At 36.3% G+C, this 18,681-nt stretch overlaps 4 protein-coding genes and 1 long non-coding RNA gene across 7 annotated transcripts; 4 read left to right on the top strand and 1 right to left on the bottom strand.

Annotated features, from left to right (window-relative positions):
• The first annotated feature begins 17 nt into the window (after positions 1–17).
• On the top strand, positions 18–2,838 carry LOC139772892 (uncharacterized). Its single transcript, XM_071706919.1, has 4 exons — positions 18–749; positions 1,096–1,302; positions 1,953–2,135; positions 2,248–2,838. Exons 1-4 carry the CDS (start codon positions 705–707, stop codon positions 2,563–2,565), a joined length of 753 nt encoding a protein of 250 aa, XP_071563020.1. The 5' UTR covers positions 18–704; the 3' UTR covers positions 2,566–2,838.
• A 549-nt stretch (positions 2,839–3,387) lies between these two features.
• On the top strand, positions 3,388–5,597 carry LOC139772891 (uncharacterized). The gene is made up of 4 exons (XM_071706918.1): positions 3,388–3,499; positions 3,817–4,032; positions 4,730–4,903; positions 5,006–5,597. The coding sequence occupies exons 1-4, from the start codon at positions 3,452–3,454 to the stop codon at positions 5,318–5,320; spliced, it is 753 nt and encodes a 250-aa protein (XP_071563019.1). The 5' UTR covers positions 3,388–3,451; the 3' UTR covers positions 5,321–5,597.
• A 179-nt stretch (positions 5,598–5,776) lies between these two features.
• On the top strand, positions 5,777–7,865 carry LOC139772893 (uncharacterized). The gene is made up of 4 exons (XM_071706920.1): positions 5,777–5,962; positions 6,302–6,496; positions 6,874–7,047; positions 7,147–7,865. The coding sequence occupies exons 1-4, from the start codon at positions 5,918–5,920 to the stop codon at positions 7,444–7,446; spliced, it is 714 nt and encodes a 237-aa protein (XP_071563021.1). The 5' UTR covers positions 5,777–5,917; the 3' UTR covers positions 7,447–7,865.
• Positions 7,866–9,396: 1,531 nt separating this feature from the next.
• LOC139772885 (uncharacterized) lies at positions 9,397–11,615 on the top strand. The gene is made up of 4 exons (XM_071706899.1): positions 9,397–9,516; positions 9,801–9,995; positions 10,323–10,499; positions 10,600–11,615. Exons 1-4 carry the CDS (start codon positions 9,472–9,474, stop codon positions 10,879–10,881), a joined length of 699 nt encoding a protein of 232 aa, XP_071563000.1. The 5' UTR covers positions 9,397–9,471; the 3' UTR covers positions 10,882–11,615.
• Positions 11,616–12,576: 961 nt separating this feature from the next.
• Positions 12,577–15,670, bottom strand: LOC139772884 (uncharacterized). Of its 3 annotated transcripts, XR_011718220.1 has the most exons (7): positions 15,176–15,670; positions 14,798–14,920; positions 14,421–14,541; positions 13,746–14,110; positions 13,522–13,646; positions 13,145–13,266; positions 12,577–12,834 (listed from the first exon to the last, which is right to left on the bottom strand). It is a non-coding gene; the product is annotated as an uncharacterized lncRNA (long non-coding RNA). The 3 variants fall into 3 exon arrangements; XR_011718219.1 differs by lacking the exon at positions 15,176–15,670 and having other exon boundaries at positions 12,578–12,834; positions 14,798–15,128; XR_011718218.1 differs by lacking the exons at positions 14,798–14,920; positions 15,176–15,670 and having other exon boundaries at positions 12,579–12,834; positions 14,421–14,749.
• Between the last annotated feature and the right edge of the window lie 3,011 nt (positions 15,671–18,681).

The following is an 18,681-nucleotide window of genomic DNA, read 5'->3' as shown; positions in this document are numbered from 1 at the left end:
TGCAGCCGCATCAACAAGAAAAAAATTTATTTTTGAAAAATTCACATTTATCTAAACGAACAATTTCATGTGATATTGCAGGCAGTTTGTTAAAACATGGATATTTTACCTTTAAAAACCTTCGTCAATTGTTTGTAAAAAAAAAACCTATACGGATAATGATCCGTATGGGACATAATAATAATTTTTGCTAACAGAATCTTTCTCTTTTAACAAGGAAAATTTCTTGTCGCAAACACATGTCGATGTTACATAATAAATTTTCTGAGAAAAAGAAATGTTTAAACAGTCATTTGTCAAAGAAACACTTGTTCATACTTTTTGACATCTGCTTAGAGTCGCGAGGAGGTCGTTGTTATAACAAAAATAACTACTTGTTTAATCTAAAAAATATGAGTTAATCGGTGGCTTGCGAAATTCTCGCGGCTCGCTTAGAATGAAAATAAGTTAGACAAAATTAAGTGGCTCTCGACTTAGATATAAAATCACGAAAAAGATTAAGGGCCACGGTAAGAGGGAGAGTGTTGCTGAAAAAATATTTAGACAGATTCTGTAATCGTTATCTCTACGATCGTTATCGTAATAATCATCAATATTCTTACCAAGACATTGTATATATAAAACGGAGCAATTAACACCACTTGTCAGTTAGCCGATTTTTGGTGTGAATTCGAGCGACATCCTGGTAATATCGATAAGCAATCATGAAGATCACCATCGCATTATCCTTTTTGGCTGCACTTTGTACCGTAAGTTTCTTATTGGAAAACAATTAGTTAAATTAATAGATGCAACAGTTTGGATTTTATTTGTACAAAATCTTAGTTTTTAAAGCATAGTTGGCAAGATTTAATAAAATTGATCATTACTCAACGATAAATAAGACGACCATGGTTGTAAAGGAAAAAATGTTTGTATTGTTCTCCTCAAAGTATTAAAATTCCATTTTATCCTTTTGTATAATATCTTTACCGATTAACCCAAATATTATAATTAAACACTAATTGAAATTGATAAAACTCGCACGAACGTGTAGTTGCAATCGAAATGATGCGGTTGTTAATTTTGTCCCTCCCCCTTCCCCCCCGATTTTAGATTGAAGCCGTTCCGACGTCGACCAGTTTGGAAAATCTGAGGATTCTAGTAAGGAACACGAAATGGAATGTACAGACTGCTATACGTGATCTAGAACTACTCCGTATCCATGCCGAGGATGATACCCTTCGTCAAGTCTCGGAAAAATGGAATGAAGAACAAGACAGCCACAGAACATATAAAACTATATTAATTTCTGGAATACGCGTAAGTAATAATTAGAATCGATCTGCGACCAAGATGCTGTAATTTTTTTCACTTTTATCTCGTGATTATTGACGAATCTAACAAATTGTCAGGGATATATCGATCTTCGAAACTATAACTCGTATGAGATCGCTGCGATCTGAATTCTTAATCTCAAATTATATCCTTTAATTAGGGCTATAAACCTGTTCCATGTTAGTGCATTAGATAGCCGAGTAATATTTTCATAATAATCGAATATACGTATAATGTATACTTATAATAATCGAATATATAGTTATAATATTGTGACACTTGTACACGAAAATTGTCGAATAATCGAGTAATAATATCGTCTCAAGATTATATTAAAGCATCGGATCATAAAATGTTACTCTAAATAAAAATTATATGTACAAGTATTTCTTTTAAACATCTTTTCTTCAAGTCAGAATCAAGCTCAAGTTTGTCGAAAAACCTATGTGAATCTAAATCTGAACGATTATATACCTGAATATAAAAGATCAAAGATACGTAGTAAGTAAAATTCCGTGATAATGCATGATAATAGTTCGATGACTTTGATAGTTGATAAAATATAGATATACAGACACGTAAAATGCATTAGTTCATTTGTTATAATGTTATATTAAAGAATTATTTATCTTTAGAATGAAGTAAACGACGCTAAGGCGGCGGGCAAAAGCGCGAGCTCATTGGACTCATGCTACGAAAAGGCCGTCGATGGTATCAAGAAGAGTGAGAAAGTGGCGTATGACGATGCTATAAAATGCGTAGACGACGCTCGCGACTCCATCCATAAAACTCTCGGTTTTGTCGACAATCTCGTCTCGGTATGTTTTCACCGATAGTTACATCGATATATATTGCAATCGATTCATTGTAATTAGTTATTAATAGTATTAGTACTGAAATTCTAATCGCATTAATTTCCCCTCCCTACAGACTGGAGAGGCATTGTTGACGGATTTGGACAATGTCTTCCTGGATTGTCACAATACTGACAGATACAGGATGGAGAGCTGCATCAACGGGGAATTGGCGACAATAAAAGCCTCTCTGAGCTCCTTGGAACAGGACAGAACTACCGCAGAGATCACTATTGCGCCCGTGTCCAAGAATTTTGTCACGCAGACTAGCAACTGCATAAAACAGGCCTATTCCGTCACATATACAACGGGATCTTCGATCAAAATGGGACTCACTCTATGCATTGGAACAGCGCGAGCGGTGGCAACCGCGACAGAAAAACCAAGCCCATAACTTTAAGATCACTGCATTTGCCGATCACGACTATTGTTCGTTGAAAGTAATTCTCGAGCAAATCAGGAAGTCAGAATTGACGTCTCAAGATTGTCATTTCGAAAAAGAAAAACATGTATCACACGATATTACGCGACACTCTGTACCGAATAAAACTATATAAAGCATAGTTCGTAGTACATGTCCCAAGGTCGGAGTTTCATACTATTTTTCAAAAGAGTAATTCCGTATGTAATGTGTATGAAAGAAATAAAAATATCTGCAAAAGGAGAATTATTTGTCCATGCTATTCTTATACGCTTGTCAGTTGCCATTGACCTTCATCGCGCGTACGTTTCGCGTAAAGTCGCAAAATTAGATGCGATAAGCCGCGTCTTATCTTCATAACATCACATACAAATGAATTTTAACATGCGTTATCTCTTTCACAAAACTTATATAATGTAAATTATCTAAATCTAATGAATCTAATCTATTGTACGATTACGTAAAAGTGATAGAGATTAAATAGCACCATTGCTGCACGCGGACTCGGTAATTTTTTAAGATGTTGGTTACAGAATTAAAGACGAAATATTCCGCAATCTTCCATTATGCTCAAATAAACTCAATAATTAGACTTTTCAAACAGGACTACTATTTATTATAGCGATATTGACTTGGTATCTTTGAGATCAAACATTTTTAGACATTGATTATTAAGCAGGATTAAGCAGGATGCTTATCTTAATTGTTCTCCCCTCCTTTCCTACCACCTCTCGAAGCTTGTTAAAATGTTTTTTTTATCATACCTTGTATATAAAAAGGCGTAATTAATGTAATACTTATCAGTTAGTCGAATTCTCTTGTTAACAGAGCCACTCCCAGGTGACACCAATACGCAAGCATGCGACTGATCGCCATAGCGTTGTGCCTTTCGGCTGTACTTTGTACCGTAAGTTCAAGTATCTTTTCTTTGCTAGAAAAGATCGTCAAAAGATAGCCAAGATGGAAGTTTGTATAATAAAAATAAACGTTTAACATATATATAATATTATTTTTAATATGAATGTTTGCTGAAGTTGGGAATGTTCGGAATCGCTTTCTTTTTTTTTAGCGCGATTTAAATTTTCGTTCTCTTTTATCGTTTTGTACAATACTCTCACCGACTAAACTTAAATGTTGATTCAAATCGGCGAGAATTGCAAGAATTGATACGATTGCTCGAAATAATACTTTCGCGTTAATACAGCATTTATTTTTCGCACTTAGGTCTATGCTCCCATTCCAAATTATTCAAAAGATAATTTGGAAGGACCAAGGTTAGAAATAAGAATCGCAATACGGAACGTGGAGAGTACTATACAGCGAGTCGAGCGTGTCCATGCTGATACTAAGGGAGACACCGTCGTGACAGTGATTAGAAGATTGTGGGAACAAATGGATAGTCACAGAGATTACGTCGATCTATTGCTCGAATCGATGCGCGTGAGTATTAATTCGAACCGATTTAATTTATATAATTGAGACGCATATACTGCATGCGTTTATTTTGTCCATTTATTTCGTAATCTAAACTTATTTCGTTACCTAACTAAACTATAGTTGTTAAAGATACATAGGTAATATACATACCGAAATATTTTTAGATATCGATCTCTCGATAAATTTATCTCGATATTTATTATCGAAATGTAAAGATTTATGCAAATAAAATGCTATTTTGAACTGTTATGAAACTGACGTTATAAAAGATAACGAGAGAATGTGAGACAAGGCTCACGTTCGTAATTTCATTCCGTATTATACTGTATTATGTATATAATTATATGATTAAGGAATGATTTTTTTATGGTGTCTTATGCAGAACGCACTTGTTAACATTTAGTGCATTTCACAACTTTTTTTTTTATATTAAAGATAAAGTGCTAATCAACATCAATTCGTGCATGAAAATTTGGATAATCGTGTAACAATATCGTTTCAATAATATATGAAAATATTGTGTTGCAAAATGCTGTTGCTATTGTATTAAAAGCCGCAATTGTTTTAAATAGAGCAACTGATATTACGATAATTTGCGTTTTTATAATCCAGACCCGAGTCAAGTTTGTCAAAAAATTTGCAAATCAAATAATCAGTCAAATATAATCATTACTCATTAGTCATTAATTTTGTATTTTAGAGGGAAGTAAATAACGCCAAGTTTAGAGGCGTAGACGCGGAACACTGCTACGATACTAATCGTGAGGCCATAATCGAGCATACCGACGTAGCAAACAAAGCTGCTACAACATGTCAAGAAAATGCTGAGAAATCCATTGAGAATAGCCTTGGGTTTCTCGAGAGCTTCATTTCGGTAGGTCCTCATTAACTTACTCGAATCTCTTTGCTCTGAGATCTGAATGTAATTAACGTGAATTATAATCAGTAATCACGTCGATTGTCGTGTCTTCCACAGGTTGGAAATAATCTGATAGAAGAATTGAATGATCTCATCAGGGACTGCCACAGCGACGATACTATGAAAGAGGAGAGCTGCGTCCTCATTGAGTACGCGAAAGTCAATGCCGACGTGAAGCAGTTTGAGGAGGACGTCAAACACATCGAGCACAGCGCATTACCAGTGTCCAACTACGTCGTTCGAACAGCCACCGATTGTCTGACCGATTCTTACTCGTTAGCGCGCTTCGAAAGTGAGGGCGCAATGTCGTCTAATTCCAGATGTGTTGAAGATGCCGTGGACAAAGAGAAAAGATATAATTTGGTCGCTTAAGACAGGAGTTACTAATAGTGCATTTGTCGATTACGATTTGTCGATTACGTTTGAAATAATTAATACTCGAGAGAAAACGATACATCCTGACAATGAGTCAAATTAAAACAATCAATTTACCAAGGATATATGTCGTTACGATTATGCGTATCGAAGCAAAACTTTGCTTGTTAATCGTACGCTCCTCTAAATCTAGAGCTTTATACGATATATGTTTTAAAAGATATTTTGTATGTATCTGATATATTCAAGAGAAATAAAAATAATTAAAAAATTATTGGAGAGTTATTCGCCGATATACGTTTCCTTACCTACTCCCTACTCGATCGCGACTCATCAGTCACTCATCGCGTATTTCGAGCAAACTCTGAACATTGTTTACGATAAGTCGCATCTTATCATGAAAATGGATTATACTCTATGCTATCTCTAATAGCTTATCAAAATAAATGTAGTATTATGGTATTCCATTAAGAACTCATGTTCCATCGAGACGTCAAATGTATAAAAGAATGAAATTAATATCGAACGTCAGTTAGTGTATTTCTGGTGTCAATTCGTACGACTTTCGAGTGATTCTCGAGTGAACGAGCAAGTATGAAAAGCGCCATAGCATTATGCTTTTTGGCTGTATTTTGCACCGTAAGTCTCTTTTCTCTTTTGAAAAATAATTTGTGATAGAAACGATCTTGTCCTTATAGTTAATTTAAAGTTTAAGATTTAACATTAAAAAAGACAAATACATTATAAAAAGGAAATACAATGTAAAAAAGATTAAAAATAAAATTAATATCTCAACTCACAAATATCTCCTCACTCTTCCTCAAACGAGTAAAGCTCCCTTTTCATCATTTCTCATCACTTTATCGACAATACTACCATCAATATATGTACCTACATTTATTAGCAACGCTGGTACAAAAAATATATGTTTGTTCAAAATAACGCTTTTGTTAACACTACTTTTACTCTCGACCTTAGGCCAATGCAACCCTTTTGGATATTTATCGAAATCGGATAGGGATTAGGAAACGGACCGTGGAACGTACCATACGACGAGTTGAACGTATTCGCGATGATGTTGACCGGGACGTAAAACTGATGGTCATGGAAAAACGGTATAAACAAATAAAAGAGTACAATAATTACGCCGATCCAATACTCGATACGATACATGTAAGTATAGTTATTCGTAATTAATTTGTAATCAAGCTGCACGAGTTTGACAGATCCTCAGAAATATATATATATATATTACGTATATGTATATAGGTATATCAAATAAATTTCTTCGTGCTATTTTGTATTAAAAATATTAGAGATCATTCGTTTTAAATGCTTTTCATAAGTCAGAAGCGCGCTCAAATTTATTAAAAAATGTGTAAATCCACTAAGCTATCTCGAATTATCAGGTAAAATTCGGTTTTTGTGACACACAGACACACACACTCTTTAATGACTGCAAAACATGACATTTGATAAAGTGATATAAATATAGAAACATAATGCATTAGCTTAATCACTGTTGATTTCTTTATCATTATTTTTATCAGAAAGAGGTGGAAGACGCCAAAGCGAGAGGCAAGAATGCTCAAGTATGTTACGATTATGCTCTTCATACTTTTGAGAATATCATCAATATAGCAACCACCGACGCCTGGCAATGCCAAGAATCCGCGGAAAGTTCTATTAGAAAGAACCTTCATTTTATCAATCATCTTATCACGGTAGATTTTTGCAATCTATAATCTATATGTAATCACATATCGACTATTCTTTATCGAGTGATTAATCATTAAACTATCGTGTTTAATTTTTTTTTATAGACTGGATGCGAGCTAATAGAAGAACTGGATAACATCTTTCCAAACTGCTACAAAACCAATTCGAGACTTACAATTAGCGACAGAAAATTGTACAGTTGCGTCAAGAATCAGTTTGGGATAAGCAAGGCTAGCGTGAAAAAGTTAAAGACCAATGCAAGGTCTGTCAAATCTACCGCTAAATCCGCATCCAATAACGTCGTTCAGGAGGCTACTAATTGCCTGAACAATGTTTACACGACCGCACGTTCGAAAGTCCCGGAGGCTAGATCGGTTGCTACCAGATGCCTCGAATATGTGTAAAAGGAGCGTTTATCTTTACCTACAATGTGTCGTATTCGTCGATTATAATTTAGTTTGCTATTTGAAGTTATTCTCTCGAGGAAAATCGTCAAGATATTGTTGATTTGAAAATGACAGTTTCGTAGTCACCATGGCATGCACGTTCTCCATAATTGAAGCTTATGTTAGCCGTGAACGTCCTGCAGTTCAGGCTTTGAGATTTTATTATCTGCTTCAAAGGAAAGTTTTCCCTTTTTCTGTATGAAATAAATAAAAATAATTGCAAAGCAGCAATTACTTGTTGATATACATAATTCACTCGCGAGAGAGAGAATGCTCTTCGTCACAGATACATTTCGCAAAACCGATTTTGCGGAAATTCACTTAATATCGTTACAATTTACTTCTGTTTTGTCACAAATAAAGCTTAATCTACGTTATCTTTCCCATGAAATATAATATCCTGTTAAAATAGATAATTGTTTGCGTATGTGATATGGTATGTTCCACATTTTTTATTGAAACGCGACATATATTATTTATAACATTATCATTAATGATATTATCGACGACATAAAGGTATTATTGCTTTAGTAAGCCGGTGATAAAATTACTAACAAATTTTCTGCGAAAAGATACGTTTGTGCAGTCTGAAACATCTGTCTACACTTCTTGACATCTGTCTTATTGTTAGAGCTCAAATGAAGTGATCGACATGTCATAATGGTATCATAAAGTATATTTGAATCTGTTTAATTTAGAAATTATAAATCATCCATGTTTCGCGAACTTCTTGTGGATCTCATTTCGAATAAAAATAAGTGAGATAAAATTAAAGAGTTTTTCTATATAAAATCTCGATAGAAGGATAAGGGTCAATAAAAGTCAGACGTAATTATTGACGCAAAAGTTTTTATATCGCTATTGATTATTTTGATTATGATCATACATAAAAACTGTTTTTGCGTCTATTATCTCTACGATCGTAATTAAGATAATCATTATTAATTTATCCTACCTTTTGCGCACTAATAATAATCGCATTTTGATTTTTATCGGTTCTTATCTTTCAATCGTGATCTCATACCGAAAAATCTTTTCATTTTTGCTGATTTATTTTGCGCCCTCATCGAGGAAATAAATTAAATAGATATTTAATTAAGTTTGTACATAGACATTTTCTAGTACCATAAAGCACCATGATCACATAAGTGTAGAGAATTCCTTACAACTCCAATTGTTACCAGAGATAATATAAAGTAAGTAAATCCAACAATAAATACCTAAAGTAATACTTGCATTCAGATTAATATTTCGTGCCGAAATATTGTAATATTTCTTTTAAACGTATTGTTCACACATTTCAAAATTCTGATTTACGATAAGACGCATAATGACCTATTTCTTGATATAATTTCTCAAAATGGATATCTTACGTATCGCATAAAATTTTAAAATACAAAAAAATGCGTTGTGTAAGATTCTGAAACAAAAATTCAATGCATAATACCTTATGCAAAAAGTATATATAAAGAATAACAGCCTATATACGGCGACAAAGAAATCCAGATAGCACATGTTTGCTTTTATATTATTTGAACGTATGTAACGTTTCACGAACGCTTGTAAGACATTTTGAAAACGTTTCTGAACGATACGTGCTATGTACCTGGGAGAGTATAGTGCATATTACGAGATAAGGAATAAAAACAGATGTTCTTAGCGAAAATGATTAACAACTGAATTCTTAGAACACTATCATAATTAAATATGTTCTATTTGTTCCGGGATTATCGGGATTTCACGCTAAAGGAATCCACACAAGATTGCACGTATACGGGTAGATGTCGTAAAATTTTCGCTTCATCGGATTCTCCTTTTTTATTTATTCAAGCTGATACACGCTAACGCCGTATAGGTTATTTATCTACAGTATATATATATATATATATAATAAGAGAGTGCAATTTTTTAAACTTGTTGCAGTCAGTCAGTCAGTGGGCTTTGAGTATCAATTCGAGCAACTCCCGAGTGATACCGATAAACATGAGGATCGCTACAACGGTGTGTCTTTTAGTTGCCTTTTGTACTGTAAGTTATTCCAAGAATAATCTAATCTCTCTAAAATGACAAATACAATACTTTTGATATTTTTCGAAGAATGTTCGTTCAAAGTTTCAAGATTTAATTTAAAAAATCATGAATCATTGAATTAAAAGAATTGGTCTTTCCAGCAACGTCTAAAATTCATTTTGCCAAGTTCTATATAACACTCTTATCAACAAAATTTAGCTGTGAATTCAAACAAAGATTATAAGAATATGAATTTCTTGAAAATACTCAAGTTCATTAAAGAAAAAAAATCTTTTTTTTAGGTCAATGCTAATCCTTTGGATCCACTTAGGACTGGTGTGCAAAGATCGAAAAAACAAGTGCAGGATATTATAAAAGAGCTCGAGCGTCTTCAAAGTAACATCGCGCATGACACAATTTTCAAAATCAAAAATATTTGGATAGGACAAAGGCAAAGACTCAACGATTACAGCAATCCGACGATTGATGCGATACGTGTAAGTAATAAATCTGCGTATGATAATCGAGGTACAATAATTAATGTTGTTTATGAAATGTGTCGAGTAAGTTTTCAAATACAGCTTTTTCGAATTTGTTTTAATTAGTTTTCATTCAAGTCTTCAATATTTATTTGAACAACACAATATATGTATGTATAATAAACAATAGTGTGTGTGTGTGTGTGTGCGCCACGTTTAATATAACACAACACAATTAACGTTATGTGCGTCTTATGAAATAATACAACTATACATAGTGCGCTATTATCTTGACTTTTAATTTATTCATTGCACATATTATTGGTTGGTATATTTAATTGTTAGAAAGAAGTGGAAGCCGCGAAGGCAGAGGGCAAGAATGCGCAGCCATGCTACGATACCGCTTCTAATAGTTTGCAAAACATTTGGGACCTAGCGTCAAGCGATGCTCAACGACAATGCGTCGACACTGCTGAGAGCTCCATCAAGAGCGAACTTGATTTTATCAACAACCTTATCACGGTAGATTTTTACGATAATTATCGCATACTTGGCTCTTCGCTGAGTGTTAATTAAAAAAAGGCATACGGCAAGAGTTCTATTTCTGTCACTTTTCTCACAGACCGGACGTACGCTGATAATAGAATTGGACAGCATCTTCCCAAACTGCTTCAGTAATGACATTTTCCAAATGCAGAGATGCGTCGCCCTCAAGCTGTCGACAGCCAATATCGCTGTGAGAGACTTGCAGAACAAAGCAAATTCCGCCAAACTCACCGCCGAGTCAGCGTCCAATAATATCTTTTTGCAGGGAAATAATTGCCTGTATAATGTTTATTCGACCGCGATCTCGCAGATCACGGAGGTCAGATTGGCCGCTACCAAATGCCTTAAAGCTTTGTAAACCAAGTGTTGAGCCGATTGACCGTATTGACCGCGTGACTATGACTCTTTTAAAAAATTGCTTTCGAGAGGAATCGTTAATATCGTTATGCCGGTTATGCCGATTATGCCCGAGATACCGCTGGTTAAAAAAAGACAGTTTCACGATTACTTTCCATCTTATCTCCACCCGTTTATTGAATATCTGGCTAAGTTAAACAATTGGTTCATCAATATTTGTAAAAATTCGTAAATTCGTGAGATCGGTACGAGCCAAACGAAGTTATAAAAGTCGTCGCTCCTAATTTTAGTCGTCTACTTATTAAAATAATTTAAAATAATTTTGGCATGCGAATCTTGCAAAATCCTGATGGAAATGTTTCACAATCAATTGTGACGGTTGATTTGTAACGTACGATACAACGATATACCTATTATAAGCTACGATATGTTCGATTTGATATCGAACTCGTATCGATTTCTGTTTCATGAATATTGATCACAATCAACAAGCTGTTTTAATTATTGGATATTCTATTAAGATATTGCATAAGTATATCAGACGAAATAAATCTAATCTGATTGACATTGACAATGACAATGACATTTTCAAGTGGAACGAATGAAATAGTTTAACGAGAGATAAGTTTATCTCTCTTTCTCTCAGATATCATACATGTACGATGCATATAAATATAGCATCTAGTTTACATTCAATAAAGTATTTATGAGGATCTCTTAAGAGATTTACGATTACATTTTTCTTCTTGATATCAATACAGACATCTTAACTGTACATATGTATATGTATACATATATATAAGATAAGATTGATTGTTCGATCGCATTGCGATTGCATTCAATTAAAGTGGTTACGATGATTTTGCGTGTAATTCTATTCAGCTATCTCAGATGTAAATGTATTCAACATTTAATTTATTTCCAAGATTTTTCTAGGAATAATTAATATATTAGTTATTACTACTAATGTTTCACGAAAGATATACGAGGCACTGCGCAGTCTGCGACTTGATTTTACGTCATGCTTTTTTCGTCGCCAATTCCATTTTCGCGCTCCATTTTAAGAAACATTCGCAATTTATGCTTGAATAAATTATATCTGATATATATCTTGAATAAGGAATTATTTTCAGTTGTATTTGTATCATATCTATATACATTTTTATTAATAAAAAAAAATCAAATAAATCTTTTTACGCTCGCGAAAGTCGAATCCAGCATGATTTATGATTTATCTTTATAAAAGCCGGATCTACGCCTACATAATATATGTATACATTGTAATATATATATATATATAATGAAACAAGCAAGCGTAAAGAAACACGAATGAACAATTTACTTCAATAATACATATATAAACAACTTAATTAACTGCAAATGCAAAACTAGTTGTTCGCTCGCGTTTACTCGCTTGGCCTAGATCCGAGCTTGAAAATGATGATGGAAAAAGACAAATAATATTCCTTAATTATTCCGCCAACTCATCCATATCTCAATTACCTACTGATGAAAATTTACTCGACCATCTAGCAGTATCACGTCGAACACGCGGCGTCCGTGGTCCGTGGCGCAATAATGCGCAATTAGAGTCTACGTTATCAAACTCGCTCAGGTCTCGGAACAGTCGGAACTCGAATTTCGGATCAGCTTTACCGGCCACCCGCCACCCGAAGCCTATCCCTATCACCGTATTCCCACAGATTAAGACAGATAGCCAATGGCCCCTCAAAAGTCGAGACCAGCATTTCCGTGCTTTGATTACCGACAGACTTTGCCCCTTACCGACAGACTTTGCCCCTAGGATTGAGTCCGGACTAAATCACATTACAGACTTTGCCCCTGGTGCGAGTCCGGACCACCTACGCTTATTTCTCCACACTTCCCTACGCTAAAACTCACCGACACCGATGCGCAGCAGCGGAGCTGTATCTGCAACGTCGCTACGATGATTCTGTAACAATCAAACATATAATCTAGATTAGAGCAGGGAAGAAAAGAGACAGTCTGTATTTCAAAAATAATTACCGAACGTAAAACACGGAATTCTATATTTTATTTCGTTAAATCAATTTAATAAAAATATAACGTTTAATTTCTTGAAAGTATACTCTATTTATTGAACACAAGAATTCAAAATAGAATTTAAAAAATTAAACTCTTTTTTAATTTCTACTCTCTGACTATCTTTACTATTCGATTGAAAAACCGATTGGTTAAACTTTCCGCGAAAGACACAATATGTATAAACCAATTATATTTACCGCATGTTGTTCCGCCGCGCGCCTGATGCCTCTTCCAGGCCTCCACCTCCTCTCAGGCTGCTCGGGATGTCACTCGTGTTCCCTCGATGCGAAGATGATGCTCCTTCCCGCGCGGATATTTTCTGTAACATAAAAATAATCGAATCGATTAAATACGTGTCACGCGCATCGAACATCTTATTCGTTATTCAGATTAATATTATATTTTAAATTACTTCTTCGAAAAAGGTTTCTACGTTAGAATCAACTTGAATCAAATTTTTCAAAATATTTTTTTTTACTAATTTAAATTCCGAAACACGGTTTAATGTAGGAACTGAATAAGCACAAAGAGGGATTCTATAATATCTTAAAAAAAAATAAAAAGTAACACTTACCAGAAGTGTTGGTACGCCGATGCCCGATGCCTATCCTAGGCCTCCTCCTCCTCTCAGGCTGCTCGGGATGTCAGCTTCGCAGGATTCCCTCGCTGCTCCGATGTCATCTTCTGCGTCGTTATTTTCTGAAACATTCAAATGAAGGATTCGATTAAGTAAAGACAGAAGAGATAGAAAATTTTATGACATAAGTGACATAGTACGTGAAAATGAATTACACTCACCACTTTCTTTTAAGCGCTTCAGGCCACAAAATCCACTTCCATCTCCGGGTCAGCTAGGAGTCTCGAGCCACATTGAGACTCGTGGCAATGCAGTGTGATTTCATTGCCATTAAGCAAGAAAAATCAAGAAACCATTTCGGCTATATTGCATTAATTTTACGACGTTGTTGCAATATAGTCGAAATGTTTCTTGACCTTTCTCGCTTAATGGGAATGTAATTACTGAAAATAATTAAAAATTATTCCCTACCTACGTTTTAACTAAGTCCCTACCTACGCTTATTTCTCCACACTTCCCTACGCTAAAACTCACCGACACCGATGCGCAGCAGCGGAGCTGTATCTGCAACGTCGCTACGATGATTCTGTAACAATCAAACATATAATCCAGATTAGAGCAGGGAAGAAAAGAGACAGTCTGTATTTCAAAAATAATTACCGAACGTAAAACACGGAATTCTATATTTTATTTCGTTAAATCAATTTAATAAAAATATAACGTTTAATTTCTTGAAAGTATACTCTATTTATTGAACACAAGAATTCAAAATAGAATTTAAAAAATTAAACTCTTTTTTAATTTCTACTCTCTGACTATCTTTACTATTCGATTGAAAAACCGATTGGTTAAACTTTCCGCGAAAGACACAATATGTATAAACCAATTATATTTACCGCATGTTGTTCCGCCGGCGCCTGATGCCTCTTCCAGGCCTCCACCTCCTCTCAGGCTGCTCGGGATGTCACTCGTGGTTCCTCGATGCGAAGATGATGCTCCTTCCAGCGCGGATATTTTCTGTAACATAAAAATAATCGAATCGATTAAATACGTGTCACGCGCATCGAACATCTTATTCGTTATTCAGATTAATATTATATTTTAAATTACACCTTCGAAAAAGGTTTCTACGTTAGAATCAACTTGAATCAAATTTTTCAAAATATTTCTTTTTACTAATTTATATTTTAAAACATGGTTTAATGTAGGAACTGAATAAGCACAAAGAGGGATTCTATAATATCTTAAAAAAAAAATAAAAAGTAACACTTACCAGAAGTGTTGGTACGCTGATGCCCGATGCCTATCCTAGGCCTCCTCCTCCTCTCAGGCTGCTCGGGATGTCACTCGTGGTTCCTCGATGCGAAGATGATGCTCCTTCCAGCGCGGATATTTTCTGTAACATAAAAATAATCGAATCGATTAAATACGTGTCACGCGCATCGAACATCTTATTCGTTATTCAGATTAATATTATATTTTAAATTACACCTTCGAAAAAGGTTTCTACGTTAGAATCAACTTGAATCAAATTTTTCAAAATATTTCTTTTTACTAATTTATATTTTAAAACATGGTTTAATGTAGGAACTGAATAAGCACAAAGAGGGATTCTATAATATCTTAAAAAAAAATAAAAAGTAACACTTACCAGAAGTGTTGGTACGCTGATGCCCGATGCCTATCCTAGGCCTCCTCCTCCTCTCAGGCTGCTTGGGATGTCAGCTTCGCAGGATTCCCTCGCTGCTCCGATGTCATCTTCTGCGTCGTTATTTTCTGAAACATTCAAATGAACGATTCGATTAAAGCGTTCGGGGAGACGCTATCAGCGCTGACAACGTCATTCTATCTCTGTTACTTACTGAAAGTTGAACAAAGACAGAGCACGCTTATAGCGCTAAAAGCGCGCTCCCCGTAAGTAACTTTGTAAGCGTGGTGTCGTTCCGCAGACAACGCGACGCGATAAGTTTGTAGCCTAACTAACTTTCGAAGCCGGGGGTGTCGCTAAGCAGACAATAACGCGACGCGATAAGTTTGTAGCCTAACTAACTTTCGAAGCCCGTGGGTGTCGCTAAGCAGACACGATGCGACGCGACGCGATTACTTAATATTAGCCTAACTAGCCCGTGGGTGTCGCTAAGCAGACACGATGCGACGCGACGCGATTACTTAATATTAGCCTAACTAGCCCGTGGGTGTCGCTAAGCAGACACGATGCGACGCGACGCGATTACTTAATATTAGCCTAACTAGCCCGTGGGTGTCGCTAAGCAGACACGATGCGACGCGACGCGATTACTTAATATTAGCCTAACTAGCCCGTGGGTGTCGCTAAGCAGACACGATGCGACGCGACGCGATTACTTAATATTAGCCTAACTAGCCCGTGGGTGTCGCTAAGCAGACACGATGCGACGCGACGCGATTACTTAATATTAGCCTAACTAGCCCGTGGGTGTCGCTAAGCAGACACGATGCGACGCGACGCGATTACTTAATATTAGCCTAACTAGCCCGTGGGTGTCGCTAAGCAGACACGATGCGACGCGACGCGATTACTTAATATTAGCCTAACTAGCCCGTGGGTGTCGCTAAGCAGACACGATGCGACGCGACGCGATTACTTAATATTAGCCTAACTAGCCCGTGGGTGTCGCTAAGCAGACACGATGCGACGCGACGCGATTACTTAATATTAGCCTAACTAGCCCGTGGGTGTCGCTAAGCAGACACGATGCGACGCGACGCGATTACTTAATATTAGCCTAACTAGCCCGTGGGTGTCGCTAAGCAGACACGATGCGACGCGACGCGATTACTTAATATTAGCCTAACTAGCCCGTGGGTGTCGCTAAGCAGACACGATGCGACGCGACGCGATTACTTAATATTAGCCTAACTAGCCCGTGGGTGTCGCTAAGCAGACACGATGCGACGCGACGCGATTACTTAATATTAGCCTAACTAGCCCGTGGGTGTCGCTAAGCAGACACGATGCGACGCGACGCGATTACTTAATATTAGCCTAACTAGCCCGTGGGTGTCGCTAAGCAGACACGATGCGACGCGACGCGATTACTTAATATTAGCCTAACTAGCCCGTGGGTGTCGCTAAGCAGACACGATGCGACGCGACGCGATTACTTAATATTAGCCTAACTAGCCCGTGGGTGTCGCTAAGCAGACACGATGCGACGCGACGCGATTACTTAATATTAGCCTAACTAGCCCGTGGGTGTCGCTAAGCAGACACGATGCGACGCGACGCGATTACTTAATATTAGCCTAACTAGCCCGTGGGTGTCGCTAAGCAGACACGATGCGACGCGACGCGATTACTTAATATTAGCCTAACTAGCCCGTGGGTGTCGCTAAGCAGACACGATGCGACGCGACGCGATTACTTAATATTAGCCTAACTAGCCCGTGGGTGTCGCTAAGCAGACACGATGCGACGCGACGCGATTACTTAATATTAGCCTAACTAGCCCGTGGGTGTCGCTAAGCAGACACGATGCGACGCGACGCGATTACTTAATATTAGCCTAACTAGCCCGTGGGTGTCGCTAAGCAGACACGATGCGACGCGACGCGATTACTTAATATTAGCCTAACTAGCCCGTGGGTGTCGCTAAGCAGACACGATGCGACGCGACGCGATTACTTAATATTAGCCTAACTAGCCCGTGGGTGTCGCTAAAGCCCGTATCAGACTATGGATTGGGATTGAGATTGGATTGAAATTTAATCAATCAGAACAGAGAAAACTAATCTCAAGTTTAGTAAACTTTGCTCTGATTGGTCAAATTTCAATCCAATCTCAATCCCAATCCGTAGTCTGATACGGGCATAAGCAGACACGACGCGACGCGATTACTTACACGCCTAACTTTCTAAGCGTGGGGTGTCGCTACGCAGACAACGCGACGGGAGCGCCGGACCCCATTGTACCCTTCACTCCCAGCGAACTGGGAGGAGGGTACGGTGTGCTCTTAGACCCTGTACCTCCCCACCGGGCCCTCCCTTCGGTAAAGCCGAAGGTACTGCCCCAGTGGATCGTTGATACAGGGAGCCCTCTCACCACGGGCAAGGTGGCACACCACGAGAGGGAGATTTTTTGACAAAACTTCTGTGGATGATTAGGACATGAGTAGGATTATTATAAGCTAGTTCAAATTGTCCCATTCATAGTTTATGAGATACTTTACGTTGTACGTGAAGATATTTTGCAGTAATTTTTCATATTTAAAATTGTTACGATATTGTTTAAAGAATTATAAGTACATTCAGGATAAAAGTATCTTCATTTTACAATTTTATTAAATAACGCACGCAACAGATATTTTTTTAAATAAAAGATGCAAAAATAAATAAATTTTTGAAAAATTATTCGTTGCGGTTAAATACACATAAATGTTCTTATTATAAAACTTTGCACACATGTAGGAGGGCAGGGGGGGGGGGGTAAAAAGATGAATTTATAAATTTTTTGTTGCTGCCAAAAAATGGTTCTAAAGGGTGAAATCACCCTTTATATGTAGAGCGGCTTTTTGTTTTTCTCGATATATTTGGAAAGTATTCAAGACATCAAAAAATGTTTCAAATAAAAGTTTTATGGTAAAAACATCTTTATTCAACCACATTAATAAAATTTCAAAAAAAAATTTTATTTAATTTTTAATCAAAATTTTGTTTAAAAAATTATTTTTAAAAAATATTATTAATGTTGTCGAATAGAGGAGATTTTACTGTAAAACTTTTATGAGAAACATTTTTTGATATCTCAAATATTTTTCGAGATATATCGAGAAAAGCAAAAAACCGCTCTACATATAAGCAGTGGTTTCACCCCTTAAAACCGTTTTTGGGCAGCTACAAAAAATATCTAAATTCATCTTTTTACTCCCCCTACATGTGTGGAAAGTTTCATTAAAATCAGAATTTTCCAGTTCGCGAGGTTCCCTTGTAAGTAATAGATATCTTTTTTTAGGCTTTAAATCTTACTTCTAATTGCACGATATTATTCCTGACAGTTTTTTGTAGAAGGCTGCATCACTATTTTCTATAGAAAAACTGCAGAATTTTTGTATAAAGCAAATATTGTCGTCAGGTGAAGACAATATTTATAAAAATAATTTTTTTAGTTTATCAGATATA

Source organism: Temnothorax nylanderi, unplaced genomic scaffold (genome assembly GCF_030848795.1).
Source record: "Temnothorax nylanderi isolate EJ_2023f unplaced genomic scaffold, tnyl_v1.0 TNYL_tig0054_pilon, whole genome shotgun sequence".
Classification (NCBI taxonomy): Eukaryota; Metazoa; Arthropoda; class Insecta; order Hymenoptera; family Formicidae; genus Temnothorax; species Temnothorax nylanderi.
This window is presented reverse-complemented; position numbering and strand designations above follow the sequence as displayed.